The sequence below is a fragment of the Cyanistes caeruleus genome, unplaced genomic scaffold (assembly GCF_971803275.1).
Source record: "Cyanistes caeruleus unplaced genomic scaffold, bCyaCae1.hap1.1 HAP1_SCAFFOLD_277, whole genome shotgun sequence".
Lineage (NCBI taxonomy): Eukaryota > Metazoa > Chordata > Aves > Passeriformes > Paridae > Cyanistes > Cyanistes caeruleus.
In genome coordinates, this window is record NW_028256052.1 from 3,328 (window position 1) to 22,365 (window position 19,038).

General features: G+C 71.1%; 1 protein-coding gene across 5 annotated transcripts; it reads right to left on the minus strand.

Annotated features, from left to right (window-relative positions):
- Positions 1-425: 425 nt before the first annotated feature.
- On the minus strand, positions 426-17,232 carry LOC147645464 (inosine-5'-monophosphate dehydrogenase 1-like). 5 transcript variants are annotated; one of them, XM_086874589.1, is made up of 16 exons: positions 17,159-17,225; positions 15,421-15,516; positions 14,239-14,287; positions 13,897-13,998; positions 13,385-13,459; positions 12,179-12,385; positions 9,949-10,036; positions 8,345-8,544; positions 5,637-5,727; positions 4,873-4,968; positions 3,815-3,958; positions 2,610-2,754; positions 2,391-2,534; positions 2,235-2,318; positions 1,261-1,277; positions 905-1,057 (listed from the first exon to the last, which is right to left on the minus strand). In XM_086874589.1, the coding sequence occupies exons 1-16, from the start codon at positions 17,176-17,178 to the stop codon at positions 1,035-1,037; spliced, it is 1,581 nt and encodes a 526-aa protein (XP_086730715.1). In that variant the 5' UTR covers positions 17,179-17,225; the 3' UTR covers positions 905-1,034. The 5 variants fall into 5 exon arrangements, with proteins under 5 accessions (XP_086730711.1, XP_086730712.1, XP_086730713.1 ...); XM_086874585.1 differs by having other exon boundaries at positions 426-1,277; XM_086874586.1 differs by having other exon boundaries at positions 426-1,277; positions 15,421-15,527; positions 17,159-17,194.
- Between the last annotated feature and the right edge of the window lie 1,806 nt (positions 17,233-19,038).

Sequence of the window (19,038 nt, forward strand, 5' to 3'; positions counted from 1 at the left end):
CCTGTCCCCGTGCCATTTGTGTCACCCGTGTCATGTGTGCCACTCTCTCCCCTGCGCCCCCGGTGCCACCGGCAGGGACAGGGACAGGGACAGGGACAGGGACAGGGACAGGGGCAGGACAGGGACAGGACAGGGACAGGGACGGGGACAGGACAGCGACACGCCAGCGCCAGGCTGAGGGACAGGACCATGGACAGGGACAGGGGAGGGGACAGGGCCGGGCCTGGGGACAGCACCATGGACAGGGACAAACAGGGACAGGGCTGGGGACAGGGACAGGGGACAGGGCCGGGTGAGGGACAGGGACAGGGGGACAGGGGACAGGGACAGGGACAGGGACAGGGCTGGGGACAGGGACAGGGACAGGGATGGGACAGGGGACAGGGACAGGGCAGGGCCAGGCCGGGGACAAGAACGGGACCAGCTCCGATGCTCCAAGGCTTTATTGCCACCCGGACCCCGCGAGCCCGGGGTTCCCCCGAGGGGAGGCCACGGCCCGTGGGGGTCCCCGGGACACTGGGGGGTCCCCTGGGGGCTCGGGGGTCCCCCCATCCCCACCCGGGGCTCGGGGGTCCCCCATCCCCACCCGGGGCTCGGGGGTCCCCCCATCCCCACCCGGGGCTCGGGGGTCCCCCCATCCCCACCCGGGGGGACGCGGCCCCGCGAGCTCCTCGGTGCCAGGGAGGGTCTAGGGGTCCCCGCGGGGTCCCCGCCCCATTTTGGGGGGGGCTGGGGGGTCCCTGCATCCCCCCTCTGGAGGGGTCGGGGAGGTGCTCCGGGGACTTTTGGGGGGTCCCTGCACCCCCAGTTCTGAGGGCTCAGGGGATCCCCCTCGCCTGTGGCGCCCCGGGGGGGTTTGGGGGCTCCCCGCACCCCCAGTTCCGGGAGGGTTTCTGAGGTCCCCCCGTGCTCGGGGGCTTTGGGGGTGTCCCCATTTCGGGGGTCCCAGGGCAGCATCAGCAGCGCCGGTGTCGGGGGGCCGGGGGGGTCCCCGCAGCTCCGGGCGGGGGGCGCCGGCCCGGGGAGCCCCCTCCTCAGTGGCAGCCACCTCTGGGCACTGGGGGGACAAGGGGGGGCTCAAGGGGGGGAAGGGAACCCCCAAACCCTTCTGGGGTGGTCGGGACCCCCAAACCCCAGATCCTGGCTGGGAAACTGGGGGTCCCCCCCTCCCCCAGCCCCCCCATCCGTCGGGAGGGGATGAAGGGGGGGTGCAGGGGGACCCCCGAGCGCCCCCCGGCCCCGGGGGGTTCAGGTACTCACAGGGCAGGACCGTGAAGCTGTGGGGGAGGGGAAGATGAGGGGCTTGGGGGGGCACAGGAACCCCCCCACCCCAATCCCCCATCCCCGACACTGGGGAAACTGGGGGTGCCCCCAGACCCAGAAACTGGGGCGACTGGGGGGGGGGGGGGGGGGGCTACGAGTGGGATTTGAGGCGGGGCCTTCCTCAGCCCCCCCAAAACCTCCCCAGCCCCCAAAGATCCCCCCCAGCTCCCTCACAGCCCCCAAGGCCCCTCAGCCCCCCAAAACCTCCCCCGACCCCTCTCAGCCCCCCAAAACCTACCCCGAAGCCCCCCAAAACCTTCCCCGACCCCTCTCAGCCCCCCCAAACCCTCCCCGAAGCCCCCCAAAACCTCCCCCAAAGCCCCCCAAAACGTCTCCCGACCCTCTCAGCCCCCCAAACCCTTCCCGAAGCCCCCAAACCCTCCCCTGAAGCCCCCCAAACCCTCCCCCGACCGCTCTCAGCCCCCCCAAAACCTCCCCCGAAGCCCCCCAAAACCTCCCCCGACCCCTCTCAGCCCCCAAACCCTCCCCGAAGGCCCCCAAACCCTCCCCTGAAGCCCCCCAAAACCTCCCCCAACACCTCTCAGCCCCCCAAACCCTCCCCCGACCTCTCAGCCCCCAAACCCTCCCCGAAGCCCCCCAAACCCTCCCCCGACCCTCTCAGCCCCCAAACCCTTCCCGAAGCCCCCCAAAACCTCCCCGAAGCCCCCAAAACCTCCCCCGACCCCTCTCAGCCCCCCAAACCCTCCCCCGACCCCTCTCAGCCCCCAAACCCTCCCCGAAGCCCCCCAAACCCTCCCCGACCCCTCTCAGCCCCCAAACCCTTCCCGAAGCCCCCCAAAACCCCCAAAACCTCCCCGAAGCCCCCCAAACCCTCCCCTGAAGCCCCCAAACCCTCCCCCGACCCCTCTCAGCCCCCCCAAACCCTCCCCGAAGCCCCCAGCCCCACTCACGAGTGCAGCCCGTGCACGCCCCCCTCCACCTGCGCCGCCACCGTCCTGCGCTCGAACTTGAGCTCCCCCGCGAACATCATGGACCTGCGGCAGGGGGCGGTGGGGGCGGTGGGCGCCCCCCGCCCCAGCCCCGCCCGCCCCCCGGCCCGCACTGACCGGAGCGCGGAGAGGCTGCGGGCGCCCAGGTCCTGGCAGCCGTGCTGCAGCCCGGCCAGCAGGTACGGCACGAACTTGTGGATGGAGCCCTTGTCCTGCACGGAGCCCGACACGCCCTGCGCCACCTTCACCGCGTCCCCCTCGCTGCGGGGACACGCACGGGGGGCTGGGGGCGCGGCCGGCCCGCGGCGCCCCCTCCCCCGGAGCCCCCCCCGGTACCTGAAGTAGCGCTTTTGGCTGCCAGGACCCTGCTCCATGGCGTCCAGCGAGCCCATGCCCCGGTACTGCTTCAGCCGCACGCCCTCCGAGAAAAAGAACTCGCCCGGGGCCTCGGTGGTGGCCGCCAGCAGCGACCCCATCATCACTGCGGGGGGACGCGCGGTCAGGGACCCCCGGGACGGGCTGGGGGCTGTGGGACCCCCCCGGGTCACCGGGCTGGGGGCTGCAGGACCCCCCCCCCGGGGTCACCGGGCTGGGCTGGGGGCTGTGGGACCCCCCGGGGTCACCGGGCTGGGCTGGGGGCCACGAGACCACCCCCGGGGTCACCGGGACGGGCTGGGGGCTGCGGGACCCCCCGGTGTCACCGAGCTGGGCTGGGGGCTGCGGGACCCCCCGGGGTCACCGGGCTGGGCCGGGGGCTGCGGGACCCCACCCGGGGTCACCGGGCTGGGCTGGGGGCTGTGGGACCCCCCCCAGGGTCACCGGGCTGGGCCGGGGGCTGCGGGACCCCCCCGGGGTCACCGGGCTGGGCCGGGGGCTGCGGGACCCCCCTACCCTGGGGTCACCGGGCTGGGCCGGGGGCTGCGGGACCCCCCGGGGTCACCGGGCTGGGCTGGGGGCTGCGGGACCCCCCCCACCCGGTGTCACCGGGCTGGGCCGGGGGCCACGAGACCACCCCCGGGGTCACCGGGCTGGGCTGGGGGCTGCGGGACCCCCCTACCCCGGGGTCACCGGGCTGGGCTGGGGGCTGTGGGACCACCCTGGGGTCACCGGGCTGGGCTGGGGGCTGCAGGACCCCCCCCCGGGGTCACCGGGCTGGGCCGGGGGCTGCAGGACCCCCCCCCCCGGGGTCACCGGGACGGGCTGGGGGCTGTGGGACACCCCCCCCCGGGGTCACCGGGCTGGGCCGGGGGCTGTGGGACCCCCCTGGGGTCACCGGGCTGGGCCGGGGGCTGTGGGACCCCCCCGGGGTCACCGGGCTGGGCCGGGGGCTGTGGGACCCCCCGGGGTCACCGGGCTGGGCCGGGGGCTGTGGGACCCCCCCGGGGTCACCGGGCTGGGCCGGGGGCTGCGGGACCCCCCGGTGTCACCGGGCTGGGCTGGGGGCTGCGGGACCCCCCCAGTGTCACCGGGCTGGGCCGGGGGCTGGGCCGGGGGCTGCAGGACCCCCCCGGTGTCCCCGGTCCCCTCCCCGTGCCCCTCACCGGTGGAGGCTCCCAGTGCCAGCGCCTTCACGGCGTGCCCGGGGCTGCGGATGCCACCGTCGGCGATGACAGGGACACCGAAACGTCGCGCGTACTCGGCCACGCGGTACACGGCAGTGGCCTGGGCACGGCCACACGCCAGCACTGCCACGGGGACAGGGACAGGGACACTGAGTGACACAGCCACATGCCAGCACTGCCATGGGGACAGGGACAGGGACACTGTGAGGGACACAGCCACACGCCAGCACTGCCATGGGGACAGGGACACTGAGTGACACAGCCATGGCCTGGGCACGGCCACACGCCAGCACTGCCACGGGGACAGGGACAGGGACACTGTGAGGGACACTGAGGGACACAGCCATGGCCTGGGCACGGCCACATGCCAGCACTGCCACGGGGACAGGGACAGGGACAGGGACACTGTGAGGGGCACTGTGAGGGACACAGCCATGGCCTGGGCACGGCCACACGCCAGCACTGCCATGGGGACAGGGACAGGGACACTGAGTGACACGGCAGTGGCCTGGGCACGGCCACACGCCAGCACTGCCACGGGGACAGGGACAGGGACACTGAGTGACACAGCCATGGCCTGGGCACGGCCACACGCCAGCACTGCCACGGGGACAGGGACAGGGACACTGTGAGGGACACGGCAGTGGCCTGGGCACGGCCACAGGGACAGGGACACTGAGGGACACGGCCATGGCCTGAGCGTGGCCATGTGGCAGCACTGCCAGAGGGACAGGGACACTGTGAGGGACAGGGGATGAGGGACAGGGGGACAGCGGGTACAGGGACAGGGGATGAGGGACAGGGGATGAGGGACAGGGACACTGAGGGACAGGGGATGAGGGACAGGGGGACAGCGGGTACAGGGACAGGGGATGAGGGACAGGGACACTCCGAGGGACAGGGGATGGGGGACAGGGGGACAGCGGGTACAGGGACAGGGGATGAGGGACAGGGGATGGGGGACAGGGGGACAGCGGGTACAGGGACACACCGAAGGGCACAAGGGGGACGCTGGGGGGCCCGGGGGTGTCACCCACCTTCCTGGGTGATGCAGATGGAGCCGCTGCCCATCCCCACCCGCAGCGCGTCCACCCCGGCGTCGATCAGGTTCTTGGCCTGGGCCGCCGTCACCACTGCAGGGGACACCCCAAAGAGACACCCCAAAATGACACCCCAAAGTGACACCCCAACACTGCAGGGGACACCCCAAAGTGACACCCCAACACTGCAGGGGACACCCCAAAGTGACACCCCAACACTGCAGGGGACACCCCAAACACTACAGGGGACACCCCAAAATGACACCCCAACACTGCAGGGGACACCCCAAAGTGACACCCCAACACTGCAGGGGACACCCCAAACACTACAGGGGACACCCCAAAATGACACCCCAACACTGCAGGGGACACCCCAAAGTGACACCCCAACACTGCAGGGGACACCCCAAAGTGACACCCCAAAGTGACACCCCAACACTGCAGGGGACACCCCAAACACTGCAGGGGACACCCCAAAGTGACACCCAAACACTGCAGGGGACACCCCAAAGTGACACCCCAAAGTGACACCCCAACACCACCCAGGGCTCCCTGAATCCCATCTCACCGCTGCGGGGGTGCACCCCAAACACGGCACCCCAAAACAGCAGCCCAAAAGTGGCTCCCCAAATCCTGCCCCACCAGGGTGGGGGCACCTCAAAAACAGCGAACCTGGCGCCCCAAACCCCACCTGAGCACCGCAGGGGACACCCCAAATCCCCCCTTTTGGGGTCCCCCCGTTCCCCCGGCCGGGGTCTCACCGTTGCCCCCCACCACCTGCAGCTCGGGGTACTTGGCCTTGATGTAGCGGATCATGCTGAGCTGGTAGCGGGAGTTCCCCTGCGAGGAGTCCTGGGGGCGGGATTGGGGTGCAGGGTGGATTTGGGGTTCAGGGTGGGTTTGGGGTTCAGGGTGGATTTGGGGTTCAGGGCAGGATTTGGGTTCAGGGCAGGTTTGGGGTTCAGGGCAGGATTGGGGTGCAGGGCAGGATTGGGGTGCAGGGCAGGTTTGGGGTGCAGGGCAGGATTGGGGTGCAGGGCAGGTTTGGGGTTCAGGGCGGGTTTGGGGTTCAGGGCGGGTTTGGGGTGCAGGGGGAATTTGGGGTGCAGGGCAGGTTTGGGGTTCAGGGCAGGATTTGGGTTCAGGGCAGGATTGGGGTTCAGGGCAGGATTGGGGTTCAGGGCGGGTTTGGGGTGCAGGGCAGGATTGGGGTGCAGGGCGGGTTTGGGGTGCAGGGCGGGTTTGGGGTGCAGGGCGGGTTTGGGGTTCAGGGCAGGATTGGGGTTCAGGGCAGGTTTGGGGTTCAGGGCGGGTTTGGGGTTCAGGGCAGGTTTGGGGTTCAGGGCGGGTTTGGGGTGCAGGGCGGGTTTGGGGTTCAGGGCAGGTTTGGGGTGCAGGGCAGGTTTGGGGTGCAGGGCAGGTTTGGGGTTCAGGGCAGGTTTGGGGTGCAGGGCAGGTTTGGGGTTCAGGGCGGGTTTGGGGTTCAGGGCGGGTTTGGGGTGCAGGGAGGGTTTGGGGTTCAGGGCAGGATTGGGGTGCAGGGCAGGTTTGGGGTGCAGGGCGGGTTTGGGGTGCAGGGAGGGTTTGGGGTGTAGGGGGAATTTGGGGTTCAGGGCAGGTTTTGGGGTTCAGGGCAGGTTTGGGGTTCAGGGCGGGTTTGGGGTGCAGGGCGGGTTTGGGGTGCAGGGCAGGATTGGGGTGCAGGGCAGGTTTGGGGTGCAGGGCGGGATTGGGGTGCAGGGCGGGTTTGGGGTGCAGGGCGGGTTTGGGGTTCAGGGCAGGTTTGGGGTGCAGGGCAGGTTTGGGGTGCAGGGTGGATTTGGGGTTCAGGGCGGGTTTGGGGTTCAGGGCGGGTTTGGGGTGCAGGGCGGGTTTGGGGTGCAGGGCGGGTTTGGGGTGCAGGGCAGGATTGGGGTTCAGGGCAGGATTGGGGTGCAGGGCAGGATTGGGGTTCAGGGCAGGATTGGGGTTCAGGGCAGGTTTGGGGTTCAGGGCGGGTTTGGGGTGCAGGGCAGGATTGGGGTGCAGGGCAGGATTGGGGTTCAGGGCAGGTTTGGGGTTCAGGGCGGGTTTGGGGTGCAGGGCGGGTTTGGGGTTCAGGGTGGATTTGGGGTTCAGGGCGGGTTTGGGGTGCAGGGCAGGTTTGGGGTGCAGGGGGAATTTGGGGTTCAGGGCGGGTTTGGGGTGCAGGGCAGGATTGGGGTTCAGGGCAGGTTTGGGGTGCAGGGCGGGTTTGGGGTGCAGGGCGGGTTTGGGGTGCAGGGCGGGGTCGGGGGGGAGCAGCAGGTTGGGGTGCAGTGAGCAGGGGGTACCCCCCAGAGCCCTCCTGTTTTGGGGCCCCCCCCCAGATCCCATCCGCTCCCTTTTGGGGTCCCCCCGCACCCACCCCCCTGCACCAGCGGCTCCATCCCCGTCTCCCCCTCCCTCCCATCCCCGCCCGCTTTGGGGGGGCCTCCCATTTCTGGGGATCCCCGTTTCCGGGGTCCCCCCCGCCGCACCCTGAGGTCACCCCCGCCCCAATCCTCCATCCTCATCCCCCCGCTTTTGGGACGCTCCCCCTCCCCCATTTCCGTGTCGCCCCTTCTTCATCCCCCCCCCCCCCCTTGGGGCCTCACATTTTTTGGGGCGCCCTCACCCCCCCCATTTTCGGGGACCCCTCCACACCCACCAGCACCGCCAGCCCCACCCCCTGCCCCAGCAGCTCGGGCCCCCTCCCCTTCCTCCCCTTCACCCCGGTTCTGTGTTCCCCGGTTTCGGGGCCCCCCCGGTTTCAGGGTTCCTCGGTTCGGGGTCCCCCTGGTTTGGGGTTCCCTGGTTCGGGGTCTCCCCTGTTTGGAGGTTCCCCAATTTGGGTTCCCCGGTTCGGGGTTCCCCGGTTCGGGGTTCCCCAGTTCAGGGTTCCCCGGTTGGGGTCCCCCCGGTTCGGGATCCCCCCGGTTTGGGGTTCCCCGGTTGGGGTCCCCCCGGTTCGGGATCCCCCCGGTTCGGGATCCCCCTGGTTCGGGGTTCCCCGGTTGGGATCCCCCCAGTTCGGGATCCCCCAGTTCGGGATCCCCCCGGTTCAGTGTCCCCTCGGTTCAGTGTCCCCCGGTTGGGTTCCCCGGTTCGGTGTCCCCCCGGTTCGGTGTCCCCCCGGTTCGGTGTCCCCCGGTTCGGGGGTGCCCGGTTCGGGATCCCCCCGGTTGGATCCCCCCGGTTCGGTGTCCCCCCGGTTCGGTGTCCCCCGGTTCGGGATCCCCCGGTTCGGTGTCCCCCGGTTCGGTGTCCCCCGGTTCGGGATCCCCGGTTCGGGATCCCCGGTTCAGTGTCCCCCGGTTCGGTGTCCCCCCGGTTCGGGATCCCCCGGTTCAGTGTCCCCCGGTTCGGTGTCCCCCGGTTCGGTGTCCCCCGGTTGGGTCCCCCGGTTCAGTGTCCCCCGGTTCGGTGTCCCCCGGTTGGGTTCCCGGTTCGGGGTTCGGGGCGCACGCACCAGCACCACGAGGTCGGTGCCCGCCTGCACCAGCAGCTCCAGCCGGTATTTGTCATCCTCGCGGGTGCCGATGGCGGCCCCGACCCGCAGCTGCTTCCGCCCGTCCTTGGAGGCCGCCGGGTGCTCCCGGTTCTTCTTCAGGTCCGTGCGCGCCATCAGCGCCACCAGCTCGTCACGGCTGTTAACGATGGGCAGCTTCCCTGCGGGGACAGGGGACAGGGGACAGGGGACAGGGGACAGGGGACAGCGAGGGGACAGTCAGGGGACAGCAGGGACAGCGGGGACAGCGGGACAGTCAGGGGACAGGGAGGGGACAGTCAGGGGACAGGGAGGGGACAGTCAGGGGACAGGGGGACAGCGGGGACAGCGGGACAGGGGGACAGGGGACAGGGAGGGGACAGTCAGGGGACAGGGAGACAGGGGGGGGACAGTCAGGGGACAGGGGACAGGGGACAGGGACAGGGGACAGGGGACAGGGGACAGGGGACAGTGAGGGGACAGGGAGGGGACAGGGAGGGGACAGGGAGGGGACAGTGAGGGGACAGTGAGGGGACAGGGGGACAGCGGGACAGTCAGGGGACAGCGAGGGGACAGGGAGGGGACAGTGAGGGGACAGGGAGGGGACAGTGAGAGGACAGGGGGACAGCAGGGACAGTGAGGGGACAGGGAGGGGACAGTGAGGGGACAACAGGGACAGCTCGGGGACAGGGGGGACAGCGGGGACAGTGAGGGGACAGTGAGGGGACGGGGGACAGCAGGGACAGTGAGGGGACAGCGGGGACAGCGAGGGGACAGCGGGGACAGTGAGGGGACAGTGAGGGGACAGCAGGGACAATGAGGGGACAGGGGGACAGCGGGGACAGCTCGGGGACAGCTCGGCCGGGACACGGGAATTTGGGGACAGTGGACACAGAAGGGCTCCCACGCACGGGGCGATGGTGGCCACCAGCAGCGGCTCCCCTGGGGACACGGGGGACAAGGCGGGGTCACCCCGGGGTCACCCGGGGCTGGGGGGGCTGCAGGGACACGGGGACATGGATTGGGACAGGACTGGGGGACACAGGGCTGACCCCGGGGACAAGGAGGGGACCTGAAGGACGGGCCACCAGCTCAGCCGTGCTGGCCACCAGCAGCCCTGGGGACACGGTGGGGACAACGGCACCGGGGGGATGGGGCCTGGGGGACAGGGGACAGCAGGGGGACAGGGTGACACGGACGGTCAGGGTGACCCAGGGTGTGCTGGGGGGTGACAGGGAGGTGACTCAGGGGGTGACAAAGGACGTGGGGGGGGGGGGTGGCAGGTGACTCAGGGGGTGGCAGGTGACTCAGGGGGTGACAGGGGGTGGCAGGGGGTGGCAGGGGGTGGCAGGGGGTGACAGGTGACTCAGGGGGTGGCAGGTGACTCAGGGGGTGACAGGTGACTCAGGGGGTGGCAGGTGACTCAGGGGGTGGCAGGGGGTGACAGGGGACTCAGGGGGTGACAGGTGACTCAGGGGGTGGCAGGTGACTCAGGGGGTGGCAGGGGGTGGCAGGGGACTCAGGGGGTGACAGGTGACTCAGGGGGTGGCAGGTGACTCAGGGGGTGGCAGGTGTCCCCCCTGCACCTTTCTTGCTGCGCTGCAGGATCTCGTTGGCCTCTTTGAGGGTGACACCGGCTGGGGCCACCACCAGGTCCCTGCGCTTGGTCATCACCTGGGGACACAGGGACCCCCCCGTGTGTCACTGCCACCGGCACCAGCGCTGTCACCAGCCCTGGCGCTGCCACCATCACTGCCACCACCGCTGTCACCAGCCCTGGCAGTGCCACCACTGCTGTCACCAGCCCTGGCACTGCCACCACCACTGTCACCACTGCTGTCACCAGCCCTGGCACTGTCACCAGCCCTGGCACTGCCACCACCGCTGTCACCAGCCCTGGCACTGTCACCATCCCTGGCACTGTCACCATCCCCAGCACTGTCACCTCCAGTGCCACTAGCGCTGTCACCACTGCTGTCTGTCACTGTCACACGCGCTGCCACCAGCGCGGGCACAGCCACTGTCACTGTCACCTGCCCTGTGTGTCACTGTCACCTGCCCTGTGTGTCACTGTCACCTGCGCTGTCACCTGCACCGGGGGCCCAGGGCCCCCCACCCCTGCCACGGATCCCGCGCACCCCGTCCTGTCCCAACCCTGCCCCACATCCCATCCCAACCCTGCCCCACATCCCAACCCTGCCCCACATCCCATCCTGCCCCACATCCCAACCCTGCCCCATCCCTGCCCCACATCCCATCCCTGCCCCACATCCCAACCCTGCCCCACATCCCATCCTGCCCCACATCCCATCCCTGCCCCACATCCCAACCCTGCCCCATCCCTGCCCCACATCCCAACCCTGCCCCACATCCCATCCTGCCCCACATCCCCATCACCTGCCCCACATCCCAACCCTGCCCCACATCCCATCCCTGCCCCACATCCCGTCCTGCCCCACATCCCAACCCTGCCCCATCCCTGCCCCACATCCTGTCCTGCCCCACATCCCATCCCAACCCTGCCCCACATCCCAACCCTGCCCCACATCCCAGCCCTGCCCCACATCCCGTCCTGCCCCACATCCCAACCCTGCCCCACATCCCGTCCTGCCCCACATCCCAACCCTGCCCCACATCCCAACCCTGCCCCATCCCTGCCCCACATCTCATCCCAACCCTGCCCCACATCCTGTCCTGCCCCACATCCCATCCCTGCCCCACATCCCACCCTGCCCCACATCCCATCTCATCCCAACCCTGCCCCACATCCCGTCCTGCCCCACATCCCAGCCCTGCCCCACATCCCATCCCTGCCCCACATCCCAACCCTGCCCCACATCCCAACCCTGCCCCACATCCATCCTGACCCACATCTCATCTCATCCCATCCCTGCCCCACATCCCAACCCTGCCCCACATCCCAACCCTGCCCCATCCCTGCCCCACATCCCAGCCCTGCCCCACATCCCATCCCTGCCTCATCCCTGCCCCACATCCCATCCCAACCCTGCCCCACATCCCAACCCTGCCCCACATCCCAACCCTGCCCCAACCCTGCCCCACATCCCAACCCTGCCCCATCCCTGCCCCACATCCCATCCCTGCCCCACATCCCATCCCTGCCCCATCCCTGCCCCACATCCCATCCCTGCCCCACATCCCATCCCTGCCCCACATCCCAACCCTGCCCCACATCCCAACCCTGCCTCATCCCTGCCCCACATCCCAACCCTGCCCCACATCCCATCCCTGCCCCAACCCTGCCCCACATCCCATCCCTGCCCCACATCCCAACCCTGCCCCACATCCCATCCCTGCCCCACATCCCATCCCATCCTGCCCCACATCCCATCCCTGCCCCACATCCCAACCCTGCCCCACATCCCATCCCTGCCCCAACCCTGCCCCACATCCCAACCCTGCCCCACATCCCCATCACCTGCCCCACATCCCAACCCTGCCCCACATCCTGTCCTGCCCCACATCCCAGCCCTGCCCCACATCCCAGCCCTGCCCCACATCCCAACCCTGCCCCACATCCCATCCCAACCCTGCCCCACATCCCAACCCTGCCCCACATCCCCATCACCTGCCCCACATCCCAACCCTGCCCCATCCCTGCCCCACATCCCATCCTGCCCCACATCCCAACCCTGCCCCACATCCCATCCCATCCCATGGATCCCATCCCATGGATCCCATCCCATCCCATCCCATCCCATCCCATCCCATGGATCCCATCCCATCCCATCCCACCCCTGCCCCACCCCTGCCCCACCCGCCGCTCCCTCTGTCCCCGCTGTCCCCCAGCCCCACCTCGGCCAGGGGGGTGGCCCTGTCCCTCTCCCGCAGGAAATCGATGTCGCGGGAGGTGACGATGCCCTCGAGCCGCCCCCCCAGGCGCCCCGAGTGGGTGACGGGGACCCCCGAGAAGCCGAGCCGGGCCTTGGCGTCCCACACGTCCCCCACGGTGTGCGCCGGGCTCATCACCAGCGGCTCCGTGATGAAACCCTGCTCGAACCGCTGGGGACACGGGGGGACAGCGTCACGGGGGACAGGGACACGGGGGGACAGCGTCACGGGGGACAGGACACGGGGACAGGGACACGGGGACACGGGGGGACAGCGTCACGGGGGACAGCGTCACGGGGGACAGGGACACGGGGACAGGGACACGGGGACACGGGGGGACAGCGTCACGGGGGACAGGGACACGGGGACAGGGACACGGGGACACGGGGGGACAGCGTCACGGGGGACAGGACACGGGGACAGGGACACGGGGACACGGGGGGACAGCGTCACGGGGGACAGGGACACGGGGACAGGGACACAGCGGGGACAGCGTCACGGGGGACAGGGACACGGGGACAGCGTCACGGGGGACAGGGACACGGGGGGACAGGGACACGGGGACAGGGACATGGGGACACGGGGGGACAGGGACACGGGGATAGGGACACGGGGACAGCGTCACGGGGGACAGGGACACGGGGGGGCTCAGGGACACGGGGACAGGGACACGGGGACAGCGTCACTGGGGCTCAGGGACACGGGGGGGCTCAGGGACACGGGGACAGTGTCACTGGGGCTCAGGGACACGGGGACAGGGACATGGGGACAGTGTCACTGGGGCTCAGGGACACAAGGACAGTGTCACTGGGGCTCAGGGACACGGGGGGGCTCAGGGACACGGTGGGGGGGTCAGGGACACGGGGACAGGGACACGGGGACAGTGTCACTGGGGCTCAGGGACACGGGGACAGGGACACGGGGACAGTGTCACTGGGGCTCAGGGACACGGGGACAGGGACACGGGGACAGTGTCACTGGGGCTCAGGGACACGGGGACAGTGTCACTGGGGCTCAGGGACACGGGGGGGCTCAGGGACACGGGGACAGTGTCACTGGGGCTCAGGGACACGCGGTGCTGATGGCCACCAGCCCGTCTCCGCTGGCCAGCGCTGGCGGTGCCGGGGGCGCAGGGTCGGGGGTCCCAGGCCGGGAGACCCCCGGGCTCACCTTGACCTTGCGCACCTCGCTGGCCTGGAACTCGGGGGTGCAGTTGTGGTGGATGATGCCGATGCCGCCGTTCAGCTGGGGGGGGCAAAGGGGGGTCCCGGCTTCCTGAGCCCCCCCCGTTTGTCCCCACGCCCCCGCCCGGCTCCCGGTGCCCCCCGGGAACTCACGGGTGCCCCCCGAGTCTGACAGAGCCTCCCCCAGCCCAGAGCCCCCCGGTGCCTCCACAGCCCCCTGGCTGCCCCCCCAGTGCCCCCCAGTGCTCCCCCAGTGTCCCCAGTGTCCCCACAGTGCCCCCACAGCCCCCCCAGTGTCCCCCCAGTGTCCCCCCAGTGTCCCCCCAGTGTCCCCCCAGTGTCCCCCCAGTGTCCCCAGTGCCCCCCCAGTGTCCCCCAGTGTCCCCACTCACGGCCATGGCGATGGCCATGTCCCCCTCGGTGACCGTGTCCCCAGTGTCCCCAGTGTCCCCCCAGTGCCCCCCCAGCCCCCCCAGTGTCCCCCCAGCCCCCACTCACGGCCATGGCGATGGCCATGTCCCCCTCGGTGACCGTGTCCATGGGGGATGACACCAGCGGCGTTTTCAGGGTGATTGTTCGGGTCAGTGCTGACGTCAGGTCCTGGGGGGGGGGAGCACCCCCTCAATGACCCCCCCTGCCCTCCCAGCACCCCCAAAAAGCACAGGGACCCCGCACCCCAAAACCTGCGGGGACCCCATGGGCATCCCCCAGCCCCAGGGGCACGGGGGGGCCAGGAGGGGGATGGGGTCACCCGGGGGAGGGGGTCCCGAGCGGGGGGGAGAGCAGGGGGGGGTCCGGGGGGTTTCTGGGGGGTCCCGGGGGGTCCCGGGGGTCACTCACCACCTCGTCAGCCGTGAAGTCGATGTAGCCGGGGAGGATGAGGAAGTCACTGTGGGGGGACAAACGGCTGGGACCCCCCTGGCGCCCCCCAAACTGACCCAGAGCCCCCGGGGGGCAACGAACGTGGCCCTCGAGGGACCCCCGGGGAGGGCAGAGGGAGGGGGCGTGAGCTGGGGGGGTCTGGGGGTTCCTGGGGGTCTGGAGGGGTTTGGGGGGGTCTGGGGGTTCCTGGGGGTCTGGAGGGGTTTGGGGGGTCTGGAGGGGTTTGGGGGGGTCTGGGGGTTCCGGGGGGTCTGGGGGTTCCTGGGGGTCTGGAGGGGTTTGGGGGGGTCAGGGGGTTCCTGGGGTTCCTGGGGGTCTGGAGGGGTTTGGGGGGTCTGGAGGGGTTTGGGGGGGTCTGGGGGTTCCTGGGGGTCTGGAGGGGTTTGGGGGGGTCTGGAGGGGTTTGGGGGGTCTGGAGGGGTTTGGGGGGGTCTGGAGGGGTTTAGGGGGTCTGGAGGGGTTTGGGGGGTCTGGAGGGGTTTGGGGGGGGTCTGGGGGTTCCTGGGGGTCTGGAGGGGTTTGGGGGGGTCTGGAGGGGTTCCTGGGGGTCTGGAGGGGTTTGGGGGGTCTGGAGGGGTTTGGGGGGGGTCTGGAGGGGTTTGGGGGGTCTGGAGGGGTTTGGGGGGGTCTGGGGGTTCCTGGGGGTCTGGAGGGGTTTGGGGGGGTCAGGAGGGGTTTGGGGGGGTCTGGGGGTTCCTGGGGGTCTGGAGGGGTTTGGGGGGGGTTTGGAGGGGTGTGGGGGGGTTCAGGTGGTTCTTGGGGTGAGGCCTGGGAGTCCCTGAGGGGGTTCCTGGGGGTCTCTGGGGGGTCTCTGGGGGGATTCCCTGGGGATTCCCTGGGGGGATTCCCTGGGGGGCACTGGGGGGTCTCTGGGGGGATTCCCTGGGGGGATTCCCTGGGGGGCACTGGGGGGATTCCCTGGGGGGATTCCCTGGGGGTCTCTGGGGGGTCTCCGGGGGGATTCCCTGGGGATTCCCCGGGGGGATTCCCCGGGGGGCGTTGGGAGGCTCGGGGGGCTCAGGCGGCCCCGGGGGGCACTGGGGGGGCCGGGTTGTGCTCGGGGGGGTCCGGAGGAGCCGCTGAGGGTCAGCTGGTGCCGAGGGGGGGTCGCAGGGTTTTGGGGTCGGGGGTCACCCGCACTTGTAGGTGAGGCCGTCGGCGCAGGCGAAGAGCTGCTGGGCCGTGAGTCCGTCCTCGGGCACGTAGCCGGCCCCGCTGATCAGCTGCTGCGCCATGCTGGGGGGAGGCTGGCACCGAGACCCCCGGGACCCCCCCGAGACCCCCCCGGAACCCGGGACCCCCCGGGACCCCCCCGAGCACCCCCCCGGAACCCGGGACACCCCGGGACACCCCCGAGCACCCCTGGAACCCCCCTGAGCACCCCCGAGCACCCCCGGGACCCCTCAGAGCACCCCCGGGAACCCCGGGACCCCTCAGGGCACCCCTGGAACCCCCCCCGAGCACCCCCGGGACACCCCCGAGACCCCCCCCGAGCATCCCCGGGACCCCCCTGAGCACCCCGGGACACCCCGGGACCCCTCAGGGCACCCCTGGAACCCCCCCGAGACCCCCCGGGACCCCCCCGAGCACCCCTGGAACCCCTCCCGAGCACCCCCGGGACCCCCCGGGACCCCTCAGAGCACCCCGGGACCCCCCCGAGCACCCCGGGACACCCCCGGGACACCCCCGAGCACCCCTGGAACCCCCCCCGAGCACCCCCGGGACACCCCGGGACCCCCCTGAGCACCCCCGGGACCCCCCCTGAGCACCCCCGGGACCCCCATCCACCGCCGCACCGGGGGGGGTGGGGCTGGCACCGGGACCCCCCGGGACCCCCATCCACACCAGGAAGCTCCTGGGGACTGAGACCCCCCCCCACAGCGGGGTCCCGGTCCCGGGGGGATCTCGGGGGTGCCCCCAACCGGAGGGGCAGATCCCGATGGGGGGGGGTCCTGAGGGGCCATGGGGGGGTCGCCCTTCCGAGGGGAGTCCCCGGGAGGGTCCCGTGGGGGTCCCGGTCCCGGTCCCGTTCCCGTGGGGGTCTCGGGCTCCGTTCCCGGTCCCATGGGGGTCCCGGGGGGTCCCGGGGGGGCTGGTCCCGTTCCCGGGGGGTTCCCGGTCCCGGTCCCGTTCCCGGGGGGTTCCCGGTCCCGTTCCCGTGGGGGTCCCGGGGGGGGCTGGTCCCGTTCCCGGGGGTTCCCGGTCCCGTTCCCGTGGGGGTCCCGGGGGGTTCCCGGTCCCGTTCCCGGGGGGTTCCCGCTCCCGGTCCCGTTGCGCTCCCGCAGCAGCCCCGGCGCAGGGCGGGGCCGGGGGCGGGGCCGGGGCGTGGCCATGGGCGGGGCCGCTCCCGAGGGGCGGGGCCTGGGCCGGTACCGGCCGCCGCAGCCCCCCCTCCCCTCCCAGCCTGCCCAGCGCCTCCCGGTGCCCCGGGAGCGGCCCCGGCGCTCCCAGCGACCCCCCCCGGCCCCCGGTGCTCCCAGCAAGCCCCGCTCCGCCCCGCCCCCACCACCGCCCCTCGCAGCGCCCCCGGAGCCGCTCCCGCTCCCCGGCACCCCCGGCACCCCCGCTCCCACCGCCGCCCCCCGGCAGCCCCCCGCGCTGCCGCCCCTCCACCGCCCGCTAACGCCCCGGGGTCCCCCCGCTGCCGCTGCCTCCCGCCCGGTAACGCCCCAGTCCCGCCCAGTTCCCCCCACCACAGCCCTGCCCTCCCCCTGTGCCCCCCGCTGCCCCCCGGGAGCCCCCCGGGAGCCCCCCGGGAGCCCCCCGCTGCCGCTGCCCCCGTCCCGGCGCGCCCCAGCAGCGCCCCAGTGTCCCCCAGTGCTCCCCAGTACCTCCAGTGTCCCCCAGTGTCCCCCAGTACCCCCAGTGCCCCCCCTACCTGGGCTCCCCCTCGCCCATGGCGCTGAGCGCCGCCGGGGGCGGGGCCTCGGGACCCCGCCCCTGACCCCGCCCTGCCAGACCCTGCCCCTGCCGGGCCCCGCCCCTCCCTGCCACGCCCCCGCCAGGCTCCGCCTCCATCAGGCCCCGCCCCCTCCAGGCTCCGCCCCCGCCGGGCCCCGCCAGGCCCCGCCCCCGCCAGGCCCCGCCCCCTCTAGGCCCCGCCCCCCGCGGCGCTTTGGGGACACCCCCAGCCCCGGGCTCGGGACCCCGCTCTGCTCTGGGGTTCGGGGCACCCCAACCTCTCTTTCGGGCGCTCCCCAGGCTTTGGGGTGCAATCCTTTCCTTTGGGCGCTCCCACTCTTGGGGTGCGTGCTCCTCTGCTTGGGGAGCCCCCATTTCTGGGGTGCGCCCCCTCTTTTGAGCATTCTCTCTTTGGGGAAGCTCATTTTTTGGGGAGCCCCCCTCCGTTCCGGTGCTCCCTGACTGTGGGGGGACCCTGCTCTGTTTCGGGGTCCCCCGGGGCACTCCGGGGCCAGCCCGCGCCCCCCGGGCTTCCTTGTGCGGCCGTTAACGAGCCCCGGGGGATGGGGCGGCAAAGGCTGAGAGCACCTGGGCACCTCTAGGCACCTGTGGGAGCACCTGTGGGCACCTGTGGGCACCTGTGGGCACCTGTGGGCACCTGTGGGCACCTGTGGGAGCACCTGAGAGCACCTGTGGGCACCTGTGGGCACCTGTGGGAGCACCTGTGGGAGCACCTGTGGGCACCTGTGGGCACCTGTGGGAGCACCTGTGGGCACCTGAGAGCACCTGTGGGCACCTGTGGGAGCACCTGTGGGCACCTGAGAGCACCTGTGGGCACCTGTGGGAGCACCTGTGGGCACCTGAGAGCACCTGTGGGCACCTGTGGGAGCACCTGTGGGTACCTGTGGGAGCACCTGTGGGTACCTGTGTGCACCTGTGGGAGCACCTGTGGGCACCTGAGAGCACCTGTGGGTACCTGTGTGCACCTGTGGGAGCACCTGTGGGCACCTGTGGGCACCTGTGGGAGCACCTGTGGGCACCTGTGGGAGCACCTGAGAGCACCTGTGGGCACCTGTGGGTACCTGTGGGAGCACCTGTGGGCACCTGAGAGCACCTGTGGGAGCACCTGTGGGCACCTGAGAGCACCTGTGGGCACCTGTGGGAGCACCTGTGGGAGCACCTGTGGGCACCTGTGGGAGCACCTGAGAGCACCTGTGGGTACCTGTGGGAGCACCTGTGGGCACCTGTGGGCACCTGTGGGAGCACCTGAGAGCACCTGAGCACCTGTGGGCACCTGAGAGCACCTGAGAGCACCTGTGAGCACCTGTGTGTACCTGAGAGCACCTGTGAGCACCTGTGGGTACCTGAGAGCACCTGTGTGCCCCGTGTGATCAGCTGTGAGTGCCCTCTGTGCACCTGTAGGAGCACCTGGGCACTTGTGGGTACCTGTGAGTGCCCCGTGTGATCACCTGTGTGTGCCCCGTGTGCTCACCTGTGTGTGATCACCTGTGTGTGCCCCGTGTGCCCACCTGTGTGTGATCACCTGTGTGTGCCCACCTGTGTGTGCCCCGTGTGCTCACCTGTGTGTGCCCCGTGTGCCCACCTGTGTGTGATCACCTGTGTGTGCCCACCTGTGTGTGCCCCGTGTGCTCACCTGTGTGTGCCCCGTGTGCCCACCTGTGTGTGATCACCTGTGTGTGCCCACCTGTGTGTGCCCCGTGTGCTCACCTGTGTGTGCCCCGTGTGCCCACCTGTGTGTGATCACCTGTGTGTGCCCACCTGTGTGTGCCCCGTGTGCTCACCTGTGTGTGCCCCGTGTGCCCCGTGTGATCACCTGTGTGTGCCCCGTGTGATCAC